The following is a 14,098-nucleotide window of genomic DNA, read 5'->3' on the forward strand; positions in this document are numbered from 1 at the left end:
TACATCCAAAATAATCATATTTATTAGCAAATACTCATGAAGACCTTAAAAAATAATCTAAAATATTACATTTACGATTATCATAACACAAGTACACCTTGAGAGGAGTCTATTTTAATTGAAAACTCATAAAAATGCAGAACCTTGTATTTTTTGCCAAGCATTATCAAATTTTCCTAGACACTTTGTGACTAAGTTTTTTAAATTTTGTTTTACAAAAAAGGGATCTAGGGAGTTCCCACTGTGGAGCAGGGGAAACAAATCGAACTAGTATCCATGAGGATGTGGGTTCAATCCCTGGCCTCACTAAGTGGGTTAAAGATCCGGTGTTTCCGTGAGCTGTGGCATAGGTCACAGACACAGCAGCTCAGATCCTGAGTTGCTGTGGCTGTGGTATGGCCCTAAAAAGCAAAAAAAAAAGGGGGGGATCTAGTCCTAAATATAACCATTAGCAAAGCTTTCAATAAACAATTGCTATATCTACATAAAACAGAAATAGTATAATAGCAAAGACAAATACAGGATGTTGGGGTTAGTATTTCATATACCTAAGACTTTAAAGATTAAGAGTAGCCAAATTTGCAGTCAAGGGTGGTTGGGACTCATAGGATTTATATAGGCATCACTGGAATCAGCCAGAGTGCACTCTTCCCGTTTATGCACCTGGTCCTTTCAGCCTTTCTGCACTCCAGTCTGCACAACTGGAGACCTCCTTGAGGAAACCAGACAGTTATTGTGCTTCGAGCTGTGATTCCCGAACTTAAATCTTACCCACTTCTGCTACAGGACATATATAGAAGTAATTTCTATAAAAGATCATTCGGGAGCACTCTGTTCTCTAAGAAATCCTGAAATAAACGTGGTTTCTGAATGTGCTTGATAAGTAACCTTCAGGAGGGAATGGGAGGAGTTCTTGCCATGGCACAGCAGACACAAACCCGACTAGTACCCACGACGAAGCAGGTTTGATCCCTGGCCTTGCTCAGTGGGTTAGGGATCCAGAGTTGCCTTGATCTGTGGTGTAGGTTGCAGATGCGGCTAGGATGCCAAGTTGCTGTGGCTGTGGTGTAGGCCAGTACCTCAGCCCCGATTTGACCCCTAGCCTGAGAACTTCCATATGCCGAGGGTTTGGCCCTAAAAAGCAAAAAAAAAAAAAAAAAAAAAAGGTAATGGGAGAATGTGGCTCATCAGGTAATGCCGACCCCATATAAGTGTGCAGTGTGTCAGGGTCACAGCCATAAGTCATCAGTCCCAGAAAAGTCCCAGCCGCCACACTGCACCTGTGCTCTGCTCAACTGTATAATCACTGACACTTCCTTTTGCCTCAGGCTGCAACACAGCTCAGCGAGGCACTGCCCTCTCCCAGGACAAAGAAACAGGTGGAGCATTAACTGCACACCCAAGATGGTAAGGCTCATTAAGGCAGAAGCAGGACCAAACCCGCCCTGGTCCCTGTGCTAACAGTCCAGTGAAGTTCTCTATTTTACAAGAGCAAACTCTCCCCTGATTTCATTATTAGAAGAGGCTAATAACCAGTCTCCCTGAAGTATTATTATTCTTAAATAATCTGAAGGTGGGAATCTAAACTTAAGCCAAACTTACAAGGAATGTAAATCAATATAAAAGTCAATAAAATATTATTTTTATGGCCACACCCACGGCATATGGAAATTCCCAGGCCAGACCAGGACTGAATCCAAAGCGCAAGTGCACCTACACCACGGCTGCAGCAACACCACATCCTTCAACTCAACTCAATGAGCCAGGCCTGGGATCCATCCTGCACCTCTGCAGCAACCCAAGCCACTGCAGTCAGATTCTTAACCCACTGCACTGCAGCAGAAACTCCAAAATATTAATTTTTTTATTTCACTAATGCAAGGTATATTTCTGAAAACAAAATTTTAAATAAATACTTACTGATGGAAGAATAAGTGTCTTGAAAGAGCCTAAAAGGAAAAAGAAAACAATCATAATTTGAATATGATGATATAACAAAAATTCAGAAGACTCTCCTAAGACTCTTTCAGATGTAGAGGGAATGAAAAACTTACAGAATCACAAACTTATCTGTCAAACGAAAACAATTTTATTAAAGCCCAAAACACCTGGGAGATTATTACATATCTTTGTCCTAAAGAATTAAGACTTAAAAGATTATCAATGAAAGTTTCTGTTGTGGTTCAGTGGTAATGAATCTGACTACCATTCATAAGGATGCAGGTCTGATCCCTGGCCTTGTTCAGTGAGTTAAGGATCTGGTGTTGCCGTGAGCTATAGTGTAGGTCCCAGACTCAGCTTGGATCTGACATTGCTGTGGCTGTGGTGTAGGCTGGCAGCTGCAGCTCCAATTCAACCCCTAGCCTGGGAACCTCCATATGCCACAGGTGTGGCCCTAAAAAGAAAAAAAGACAAAGACAAAGACTATCAGTGGGTGACCCTCCCCCCAGAATTAGTTAAGTTCTCCTCTTTTGTATTTTTGTTGTCAATGTTGCCGCTGCCCTTATTGTTGTTTTAAGGTTGTCTGTGTCTGAGGACATTTCATGCAGAAGGAAGCTGCGATTCATTTCTCATGTTCTCATAACCTCATGATAAAGGGAAAAAGGAAGGCATTAGTCAAGGCAGGGTGAGCTAGAACTCATAACTGACCCATTAGTATTAGAATGATGCAGACTTTTTTTCATGTAAGTTCCTAGGTAAAGACTGCTAATTCAACCCATGCCAATTTCTCATCAGATCTATTTATTCCAAGGGGGAAAATATTTCTAGTAAAAAATAAAAGAGTACTTCTCCAAAGTTCCCATTTAAGTGACATGCATTCAGAGGTGGTGACAGGTCTCTGTTCCTTCACTCACTTAGAAGCACTTACTTAGTGCCACAATGAACAAGACAGATGTAGTCCCTGAAGGCCACCCCGGGGGAACAGGCAAACAGAACAGAGCAGGGATTAGGTCAGTGACCCCTGCAATCAGATGAGATCACCATACATTAGTCCCATCCTTGAACACATGAACTGATTCTCCGGGCTGTTTTTTTATCCACAAAATGGGGATGCTCATAGGACAACGTCACAAGGTGGCTGTAAGGAACAAGTATGCCAATGCCTGTAAAAGGTACAGAGGAGTGCCTGGCTCGTAGGAAACACTTGCTAAGGATAAGTTATTATAGGGTCAGGAAGCTTGAAGAGTTACCCTGGCTTGTCAGTGTGCCTTTACGGCAGTGGGCTTCCAGCCTTTAGAATGGAGCACAAAATCAGTGTAAACAGGTGTCCTGTCATGGCTCAGTGGAAACGAATCTGACTAGGATCCATGAGGATGCAGGTTCAATCCCTGGTCTCACTGCCGTGAGCTATGGTGTAGGTCACAGATGTGGCTCAGATTCCGAGTTGCTGTGGCTGTGGTGTAGGCTGGCAGCTGTAGCTCTGATTTGACCCCCAGCCTGGGAATCTCCATATGCTGTGGGTGTGGCCTTAAAAAGACCAAACAATCAGTACAAAGAGTTAGTACATGTTACCCCATGTCAAGTTAGATTTATTAGGTTATTTACACATGCTTTCTCAACGAAAATATTAGATATCAGAAAACCTGACTTTCTTAGTTTTTCTCAATAAGATAATACAAATAAAGTTAGTTATTTTCCACTTACATCCTTATAAACTGTCTTGCCCACTCCCAGATGTGTGCACACCACTTTGCTGCCCCAATAATCTTGGTGAAATGCAAACATGTGTTCGGGAGCAGAAAAGCAATTCACCAAAATCACTTATCACACAGCACAGATCAGTTTATCTAATAACCACCACCAAAGAGCAAGACTCTCACATTATAGGACCCCAGACACAGAGTGCCTTGAAGGAGTTCCCATCGTGGCTCAGCAGTTAACAAACCCAACTAGCATCCATGAGGACGTGGGTTCAATCCCTGGCCTCAATCAGTGGGTTTAGGATCCAGCACTGCTATGAGCTGTGGTGTAGGTCGAAGATATAGCATGGATTCCATGTTGCTGTGGCTCTGGTGTGGGCCCGCAGCTACAGCTCCAATTGGACCCCTAGCCTGGGAACCTCCACATGCCACAGGTGCAGCCCTAAGAAGACAAAAAGACAGAAAAAAAAAGTGCCTTGAAAAGGTGAAAGAGGAAGAATAACTGAACGGATCTAGGTCCACACAGAAGGGCTGTGATAGCAGACAAGCAACATCAACAGAGGCACCTACAGAAAACGATACAGAGTCTAAGACTGCCCGTGGAAAAGGAGGGGAGAAGCTTCCAAGCTTCCAGGAGGAGCAGCAGCAAGGACAAAGGAGTGGAGGTCAGCGGGGTCGGGGTGGCGTGGGGGGGAGTTGTGTAAGCAAGACCAGAGGCAGGAGGGGCAGTAGAGGTGGGGCTGGACCAGGCCAGGGAAGAAAGCCCTTTCAGCCCAGAGCCCTTTCTCCCTAGGATGGTCCGGGTCATGCTGTTATCCCAACATTCTGATTTATAATTTGTCCTGGATTTGCTCTACCAAAATATATATAGGAGGTGGGCTTAATTTGCACAAGAGATAACTCTTAAATTGTGTAACCATGCTTTGGGAATATCACCATTTTGGGGAAAAATCTGCTGTTTATTAAGTTCTGATTTTTCATGGGAGAGGCATATTCTATACTGAACTGAAGGGAACCTGAGAGTCCCTATGATGCTGCACCAACTAAACTTGCTGAAACACTCAAAAGAACCATAAATAGAGACAACTGACAAGTCTTGTCATGTAAAAATATTTGCTAAAAAGAGGGAGGGTACTCTGTAGGCAGACTCTGCAAAATATTTGGGCTGAGACGCTTAAACAGTTCAATATGGGAAAAAATGGAACTTGAGAACATCCTCCATACATCAGAATTTTCTCCGATGTTACCAGGTAGCTCATCACATGTGGACAGAGTGTTTTCTCAACTAAAAATATTATGGTCACCGTATACCAACAGTGAACAAGCAGAGTTTGAAATTAAATTATAATGCCCACTGACATTAACACCCCCCAAAAAATGAAATACTTAGGCATAAATGTAACAAAATATGTAAAAGATCTTTATGAAGAAAACTACAAAACTCAGATAAGTGAAATCAAAGAGCTAAATAAATGGAGAGATAGTCAATGTTCATAAACAGAAAAATTCAATAGTGTAAACACATCAGCTCTTCTCAACTTGATCTAAAGATTCAATGCAATCCTGATCTAAAGGTTCAACGCAATCCTGATCAAAATTCTAGCAAGTTATGGATGTCAACAAACTGATTCTAAAGTTTACATGGAAAAGCAAAAGACCCAGAATAGCTAACACAATAATGAAGGAGAATGAAGTTGGAGGAATAACGCAACTAGACATCAACCCTTACCATAAAGCTACAGTGATCAAGACCATGTGGCACTTGCAAAAGCCCAGACAAATAGACCAATGGAATAGAACAGAGAGCCAAGAAATAGATGCCAGATACACCAACTGGTATCTGACAAAGAGGCAAAGGCAAAACACTGGAGTAAAGGGAGGGAAGCCAGGAGGAGATCTGGGCCCAGAGGAAAAGCAAGCCACCACTGTTGGGGAGGCAAGAGGAGAAGGGGCAGACCACCATAGGAATATCTTTCTCGGTGCACACGTGGACTGTCAGAGGGCAGGGAGCCTCTGGTGCAGGCCATGGGCAGCATGGCACCTCCTGCGCAGGCTAAGTGCAATGGGGCACTTCTTTCAGGATTTACAGGTGGCAGGATCAAACCACTGCAATCATCTCAGACTCCAGGGGTGGGCATGACTTGCCACCTCTAGGGGTCTGTGAACAGGCAGCACCTGTGGCCCCTGTCACCTCAGAGGTTGGCAAAGAAAAGGGCACTGCAACTGAGCATCACCCATTGCTGCTCTCACTCCCGTGGTAACACACCTGCCCTGCTGCTGCCTCTGCCAAATGCTCCGGACACCACCTACCCCCGCCTGAGGGTCACTGCCACTTCCCAGGCCCCTGAAACCAAAAGCAGCCTCCACCACCTCCCCATGAATCCTCACCACTGTCAAGGGCCTAGCAACCAGGCAACAGCTATTAGCCCTGCCCATTGCTTTTATCTTCCTGGAAGCACATGAAGCACACTATCAAGGGGATAACAGCCTGCACGCACTGAGGAAAGAGACAGCAAGCACCCATACCAAAAGCAGCCCCCGTGCCAAAAAAGAAAAAAAAAACAAATGGTCACAAAGTACCCAGGGATGCTCTCGCATATAAATAGCCCTCCAAGACTACAGTAGTTGTTTTTGCTGAACTCACAGAATAAGAAAAATATAACCACAATGAAGAGGCTCAGGAAGCATTCCCAGTTAAAAGAACAGGAGAATTAGCCTGGAGGAGAAAACAATGAAACGGACCTCTGCAGTCTAACAGACACTGAGTTCAAAAAGGTGACAGCAAAAATTCCAAAGGAATCAAAAGTGGATATGAACGAATTAAGAGCAGATATGAACAGAAATGCAGATTACTTTAGAAAAGAAGTAGAAAACATAAGGAGTAGCTGCGAAAAATTAGAAAATTCAGTTGTAGAGAAGTAAGCTGAATTAAAGGCATTGAAGAGCAGAATGAATAATGCAGAGGAACAAATAAGTGACTTGGAAGATAGAATAAGGGAAATCACTCAATCGAGGACAGCAGATAGAAAACCATACAAAAAAACATGAAAGCAACATAAGAGATCAATGGGATAATGTAAAGCAAGCCAATCTATGTATAATAGGGATTCCAGAAGGAGAAAAAAAGAGAACTGAAAGTATACTTGAAGAAATTATGGCTGAAAACTTTCAAAATCTAAAGGAACTAGATATCAAGATATAGGAAGCACAGAGAGCCCTAAACAAGTTGAACTCAAACAGGCCCAAACCAAGACATATTATAATAAAAAATGGCAAAAGTTAAAGAGAGGATTTTAAAGGCAGCAAGAGAAAAACAAAGAATTAATTATAAGATAACCTCCATAAGGCTATCAGCTGATTTCTCTACAGAAATACTACAGGCCAGAAGGCAGTGGCAAGATATATTCAAAGCTCTAAAAGGGAATCTTTTGTACACACTAGAATACTCTACCCAGCAAGAGTATCATTTAAAATAGGAGAAATAAATAATTTTTCCAACAAATAAAAACTAAAAGAGTACAGCAATACTAAACCCATTCTAAAAGAAATACTGAAAGCACTCCTCTAAATAAAAAAGAAACAAGAAGAAACAGGATGGAGGAAATCACAATTGAAAAGTACTCAAATAAGCCAGTATACAGATCTAAAAGGAAAAAAAAAAGAACACCTATTGACCTATTGTAAAAGCAAAGATAAACACAATTAATGGCAAAAGGATAAACATAAAGATGTGAAAAAAGGACATCAAAATCACAAAATGTGGGGAAGGAAAGTAAGAAAATCTTGACTCTTTTTGTTAGAATGTGTTTGAGCCTATATGACTATCAGGCTAAAGCAAGCAGATATAGGAAAGGGTTAAAATACTTGAAAAACAGGGCAACCACAAATCAAAACCAAACAATACATTCACAAAAACTAAAAAGAAGAGGACACAAGCAGAAAATAAAAGGAAATCATAAAACCAAAAAAAGAAAGAAAAGAAAGGAGCAAAGGAGAAACATAGGAATCAATAGGAAAACAAGATTTAAAATGGCAATAAATACATATTTAATAATAATTACCTTAAATGTCAATGGACTTAATGCTCTAAACAAAAGACACAAGAGTGGCAGACTGGATTAAAAAAAAAAAAAAAGACCCTACAAATACTGCCTATTAGAGACTCACCTTAGGGCAAAGGACACATAAATTGAAAGTGAGGTGATGGAAAAAGATAGTTCATGCTAATGGTAAAGACAGGAAAGTGGGAGTAATAATACTCATATCAGACAAAATAGACTTTAAAACAAAGGCTATAAAGAAAGACAAAGGACACTATTTAATGGTTAAAGGATCCATCCAAGAAGAGGATATTACACTTGTCAATATATATGCCCAAATATAGAGCACCCAAATACACACAACAAATGTTAACAGACAAAAAAGGTGAAACTGATGGGAATACAATAATACCAGGAGATTTAACACCCCACTCACATCAATGGACAGAGCCTCTAGACAGAAAATCAATAAGGCAACAGAGATCCTAAATGACACAATAGAAAAGTTAGACTTAATTGATATTTTCAAGACAATACATTGAAAAAAACAGGAATATACATTCTTTTCAAGTGCACATTCTTTTCAAGTCCAGGATTATCACATACTGAGGCACAAAACTAACCTCAAGAATTTGAGTATAGATATTATTCCAAGCATCTTCTCTGACCACAATAGCATGAAACCAGAAATCAACCACAGCAAAAGTAATGAGAAAAAATTGACAACATGGAGACTAAACAACATGCTACTAAAAAACCAATGGGTCAATGAGGAAATCAAAAGGTAAATTAAAAAATAACTTGAGACAAATTATAATGAAAAGACAACCATTCAAAATCTATAGAATGCTACAAAAGCAGTTCTTAGAGGCAAGTTCATAGCAATAGAGCCCTTCCTCAAAAAAGAAGAAAAATCTCTAATCAACAACTTAACCTACCACCTAAAAGAATTAGAAAAAGAAGAAACAAAACCTGAAGTCAGCAGAAGGAAGGAAATCATAAAGATCAGAGACGAAATCAATAAAATAGACATTCAAAAAAACAACAGAAAAAAATCAATAAAACCAAAAGATGGTTCTTTGAAAGGATAAACAAAATTGACAAACCTCTGGCCAGAGTCACCAAGAAGAGGAGAGAAAGAATTCAAACAAAATAAGAAATGAAAAAGGAGAAATCTCCATGGTGATACTGCAGAAAGCCAAAAAACCATGAGAATACTATAAATTACATGCCAACAAATTTGACAACCTAGAAGAAATGGACAACTTTCTAGATACATACAGCTCACCAAAACTGAATCAAGAAGAAATACATCAATTGACCAGGCTCTAGAAATGAAGTTGAATATGTAATAAAAACACTCCCTACAAAAAAATTCCAGGACCAGATGGCTTCACAGGCAAATTCTACTATACAAAGAAGACTTATACTCATCCTTCTTAAACTTTTCCAAAAGGTTGAAGAAGAAGCAACATTCCCAAAGACAGCCTATGAAGCCACCGTCACCCTAATACCAAAACCAAACAAAGATACTATCCAAAAAGAAAATTACAGGCCAATATCTTTGATGAATATAGACGCAAAAGTTCTCCACAAAATTTTAGCCAACCAAATCCAATAACACACTAAAAAAAAAAAAAAACAGGTGTTCCCATGGTGGCTCAGCAGAAATGAACCTGACTAGTATCCATGAGGACGCAGGTTCAATCCCTGGCCTTACTCAGTGGGTTAAGGATCCAGCATTGCTCTGAGCTATGGTATAGATCACAGACATGACTTGGATCTGATGTTGCTATGGCTATGGTGTAGGTCGGCATCTGTAGCGCCAATTCTACACCTAGCCTGGGAAACTCCATATGCGGTGGTTGCAGCCCTAAAAAGACAACAACAAAAAAAAAAATCATAAACTACAACAAAGTAGGATTCATCCCAAGTTCACAAGGATGGTTCAACATACACTAATCAATCAATGTAATACACCACATTAACAAAAGAAAAGTCAAAAACAATATGATCATCTCAACAGATGCAGAAAAACCATTTAACAAAATGCAACATCCATCCATGATAAAAACTCTTACCAAAGTGGATTTAGAAGGAACATACTTACCATAATAACAGCCATTTATGAAAAATCCATAGCCAATATAATACTCAATGGCAAAAAGCTGAAAGCCTTCCCACTAAAATCTGGAACAAGACTAGGATGCCCACTCTCACGTCTTTTATTCGATATTGTATTGGAAGTCCTAGCCCCAGCAATCAGACAAACCAAGGAAATAAAAGGTATCCAAAATGGAAGAGAAGAGGTAAAATTGTCACTCTATGCAGATGACATGATACTATATATAGAAAATCCTAAGGACTCCACACAAAAACTACTCAAACTGATCAATGAATTAAGCAAAGTAGCAGGATACAAGATTAAAATTCAGAAATCAATTGGATTTCTGTATACTAACAATGAAGTTTTAGAAAAGAAATATAACAATACCTCTTAAAATTGCACACCGCAAAAAATAAATACCTAGGAATAAACCTAACCAAGAAGGTGAAAGCAATCCTGAGGAACAAAAACCTAGCAGGAGGCATAAACCTAGCAGGAGGCATAACTCTCCCAGACTTCAGACAATATGGCAAAGCTACAATAATCAAAACAGTGTAGTAGTCATACAAAAACAGACATACAGACCAATGGAACAGAAGAGAGAACCCAGAAATAAACCCAGACACCTATGGTCAATTAATCTTTGATAAAGGAGGCCAGAACCTAAAATGGGAAAAAGACAGTCTTTTCAGTAAGTGGTGCTGGGAAAACTGGACAGCTGCATATAAATCAATGAAACTGGAACACACCCTCACACCATGCACAAAAATAAACTCAGAATGGCTTAAAGATTTAAACATAAGACAAGACACCATCAAACTCCCAGAAGAGAACATAGGCAAAACATTCTCTGATATCAACCATACTAAAGTTTTCTTAGGTCAGTCTTCCAAGGCAATAGAAACAAAAACAAAACTAAATCAATGGGACATAATCAAACTTTCCAGCTTTTCCACAGCAAAGGAAATCATAAAGAAAAAACAAAAAGACAACCTACAGAATGGGACAAAATAGCTGCAAACAATGCAACCCACAAGAGCTTAATCTCCAAAATCTGCAAACAACTCATACAACTCAACATCAAAAAAACAAACAACCCAATGAGAAATAGGCAGAGGACTTGAATAGACATTTCTCCAAAGAAGACACAGGGATGGCCAATAGGCATATGAAAAAATGTTCAGCATCACTAATTATTAGAGAAATTCAATCAAAACTATAATGAGCTACCACTTCACACCAGTCAGTGTGGCCATCCTTAACAAGTCAACAAATAACAAATGCTGGAGATGGTGTGGAGAAAAGAGAACCCTCCTATATTGTTGGTAGGAATGTAAATTGGTACCACTATGGAAAACAGTATGGAGGTACCTCAGAAAACTAAGTAGAGAACTACCATATGATCGATCCAACAATCCCACTCCTGGGCATATATCCAGACAAAACTTTCCTTGAAAAAGACCCATGCACCCATATGTTCACTGCAGCACTATTCACAATAGCCAAGACATGGAAACACCCTAAATGTCCAACAACAGATGAATGGATTAAGAAGATGTGGTACATATATACAATGGAATACTACTCAGCCATAAAAAAGAACAAAATAATGCCATTTGCAGCAACATGGATGGAACTAGAAATTCTCATACAAAGTGAAGTAAGTCAGAAAGAGAAATAAACGCAGTTCTTGATATGGCACAGTGGAAACAAATCCAACTAGTATCCATGAGGATGCAGGTTTCATCCCCAACCTCACTTATCAGTGGGTCAAGGATCCTGCCTTGCTGTGGCTGTGGGTATAGGCTGGCAGCTGTAGCTCTATTTTGACCCCTAGCCTAGAACTTCCATATGCCTCATGTTCAGCCCTAAAAAGAAAAAAAAAAAAAGGAAGCAGGGAAGAAAGAAAGAAAGAGAAGAGAAGACAAATATGGTATCATTTACATGTGGAATCTAAAATATGGCACAAATAAACCTATCTAAAGAAAAGAAACAAACTGGATTAGCAATGAGATCCTGCTGTGTAGCACTGGGAACTATGTCTAGTCACTTATGATGGAGCATTATAATGTGAGAAAAAAGAACATATACATGTATGTGTAACTGGGTCACCATGCTGTACAGTAGAAAAAAAATAATGTATTGGGGAAATTAAAAAACATCAAAAAAAATCTTTTTCATCTAAAAAATAAATAAATAAAAAGAAAAGAAACAAACTCACAGAGAACAGACTTGTGGTTGCCAAGAGGGAGGGGTAGGGAGTAGGATGGACTGGGAGTTTGGGGTTGCATCCTCTCCTATTGCATTTGGAGAGGATAAGCAATGAGGTCTTGCTGTATAACACAGGGAACTGCATGTAGTCACTTGTGGTGGAACATGATGGAGGATAATGTGAGAAAAAGAATATATATGTGTGTGTGCGTGTATGTATATATATATATATATATATATATATATATATATATATATATATAAATAACTGGGTCAATTTGCTATACAGCAGGAAGTGACAGAACACTGTAAATCAACTATAATAAAAAAATTTTAATTAAAATTTAAAAATGAACCTAGATATAGATCTTACGCCCTTCAAAAAATTAGCTCAAAATGGATCAGTGATTTAGATATAAATCTACAAAACTCCTAGAAGAAAGCATAGGAGATCTGGATGACCTTCGGTATGGTGATACCTTTTTAGATAAAACACTGAAAACACAATTCATGAAAGAAACACTTGATAAGCTGGACTTAATTAAAATGTAAAACTTCTGTTCTGCAAAAGACAATGTCGAGAAAATGAGAAGAAAAACCACAGACTGAGAAGAAATTTCCAAAAGACAAATCTGATGAAGGATTATAATCCAAAATATACAAAGAATTCTTAAAATTCAAAAATAAGAAAAAAATATTTAACTCCATTTAAAAAAACATGCATCAAAGCCATTAACCAACACCTCACCAAAGAAAATATACAGGGAGTATATTACTGGTTATGGCTCAGTGATAACAAAACCCAACTATTATCCATGAGGATACAGGCTAAATCCTGGCCTAGCCTGGTGGTTAAGGATCTGGCATTGCTGTGAGCTGTGGTGTAGTACACAGACATGGCTCACATCCTGCATTGCTATGGCTGTGCTGTAGGCCAGCAGCTGCAGCTCTGATTCAATCCCTAGACTGGGAACCTGCATATGCTTTGAGTGCAGCTCTAAAATGGAAAAAGAAGAAAAAGAAAAAGAAAAGATACAGATAGCAAACAACCATATAGGAAAATGCAAGTTAAAACATCGAGATACCACTCCACACCTATTAAAATGGACAAAATCCAAAATACTGACATCAAATGTTAGCCCATATGTAGAACAGCAGGAACTTTCATACACTGGGGATGGGAAAGCAAAATGGTACAGCCACTTTTGAAGATGATAGTTTCTTATAAAACTAAACATACTTTACCATACAATCTGGCAATCATGGTATTTGCCCAAAAGAACTTAAAACTTATAGCCACACAAAAAATCCTCACACAAATGTTTACAGAAGCCTTATCTATAATTGCCAAAACTTGGAAGCAACCAAGATGTCCTTCAGCAGGTGAGTGGATAAATAAACTGTGGTGCATAGAATGGAATATTATTCAGCAATAAAAAAGAAATGAGTTATCATGCCAAAAAAAGGCCTTTTTTAGGGAGGACACTTAAATACCTATTACTAAGCTAATCTGAAAAAGCTACATGCTATATTATCTGAACTAAATGACATTCTGGAAAAGGCAGAACTATGGGGATCATTAATTGCTGGGGGTGTGCAGGGAGAGACGAACAGGCAGAACACAGGATTTGAGGGTAGTGAAAATACTCCGTATGATGTTACAATGACAGGCATGTGACATTACACACTTGTCAAAACTCACAGAATTTACATCAAAAGTGAACTCTAGGAGGTCGCAGTGTGGCTCAGCGGTTTGGAATTGGACTGGGATCCATGAGGATGCAGGTTCGATCCCTGGCCTCATTCTGTGGGTTAAAGGATCCTGTGTTGCCGTAAGCTATGGTGTAGGTCTTGCGCTGCTGTGACGGTGGTGTAGGCCAGCAGTTGCAGCTCTGATTTGATTCCTAGCCTGGGAACTTCCATATGCTGCAGGTGTGGCCATAAAAAAAGAAAAATAATAAAATAAAAAAAAATAAAAAGTGAACTCTAATGTAAACTGTGAACTTTGGTTTTCCAAAGAATCAATGCAGGTTTTCCTCGATAAAAAATAAAAAAAATAAATAAATAATGATCATTCTTGTGAGTGATGTTGATAGTAG

The 14,098-nt window shown here is 39.2% G+C and overlaps 1 protein-coding gene across 1 annotated transcript in view; it reads right to left on the bottom strand.

The window, feature by feature from the left end:
* CD109 (CD109 molecule) overlaps positions 1–14,098 on the bottom strand; it is a 154,470-nt gene that overhangs the window by 122,722 nt on the left and 17,650 nt on the right. The window contains exon 3 of the mRNA XM_047763806.1: positions 1,921–1,949. Coding sequence (XP_047619762.1) covers positions 1,921–1,949 — 29 coding nt within the window. The remainder of the gene's footprint in view (positions 1–1,920; positions 1,950–14,098) is intronic.

Source organism: Phacochoerus africanus, chromosome 2, assembly GCF_016906955.1.
Source record: "Phacochoerus africanus isolate WHEZ1 chromosome 2, ROS_Pafr_v1, whole genome shotgun sequence".
NCBI classification, from domain to species: Eukaryota; Metazoa; Chordata; class Mammalia; order Artiodactyla; family Suidae; genus Phacochoerus; species Phacochoerus africanus.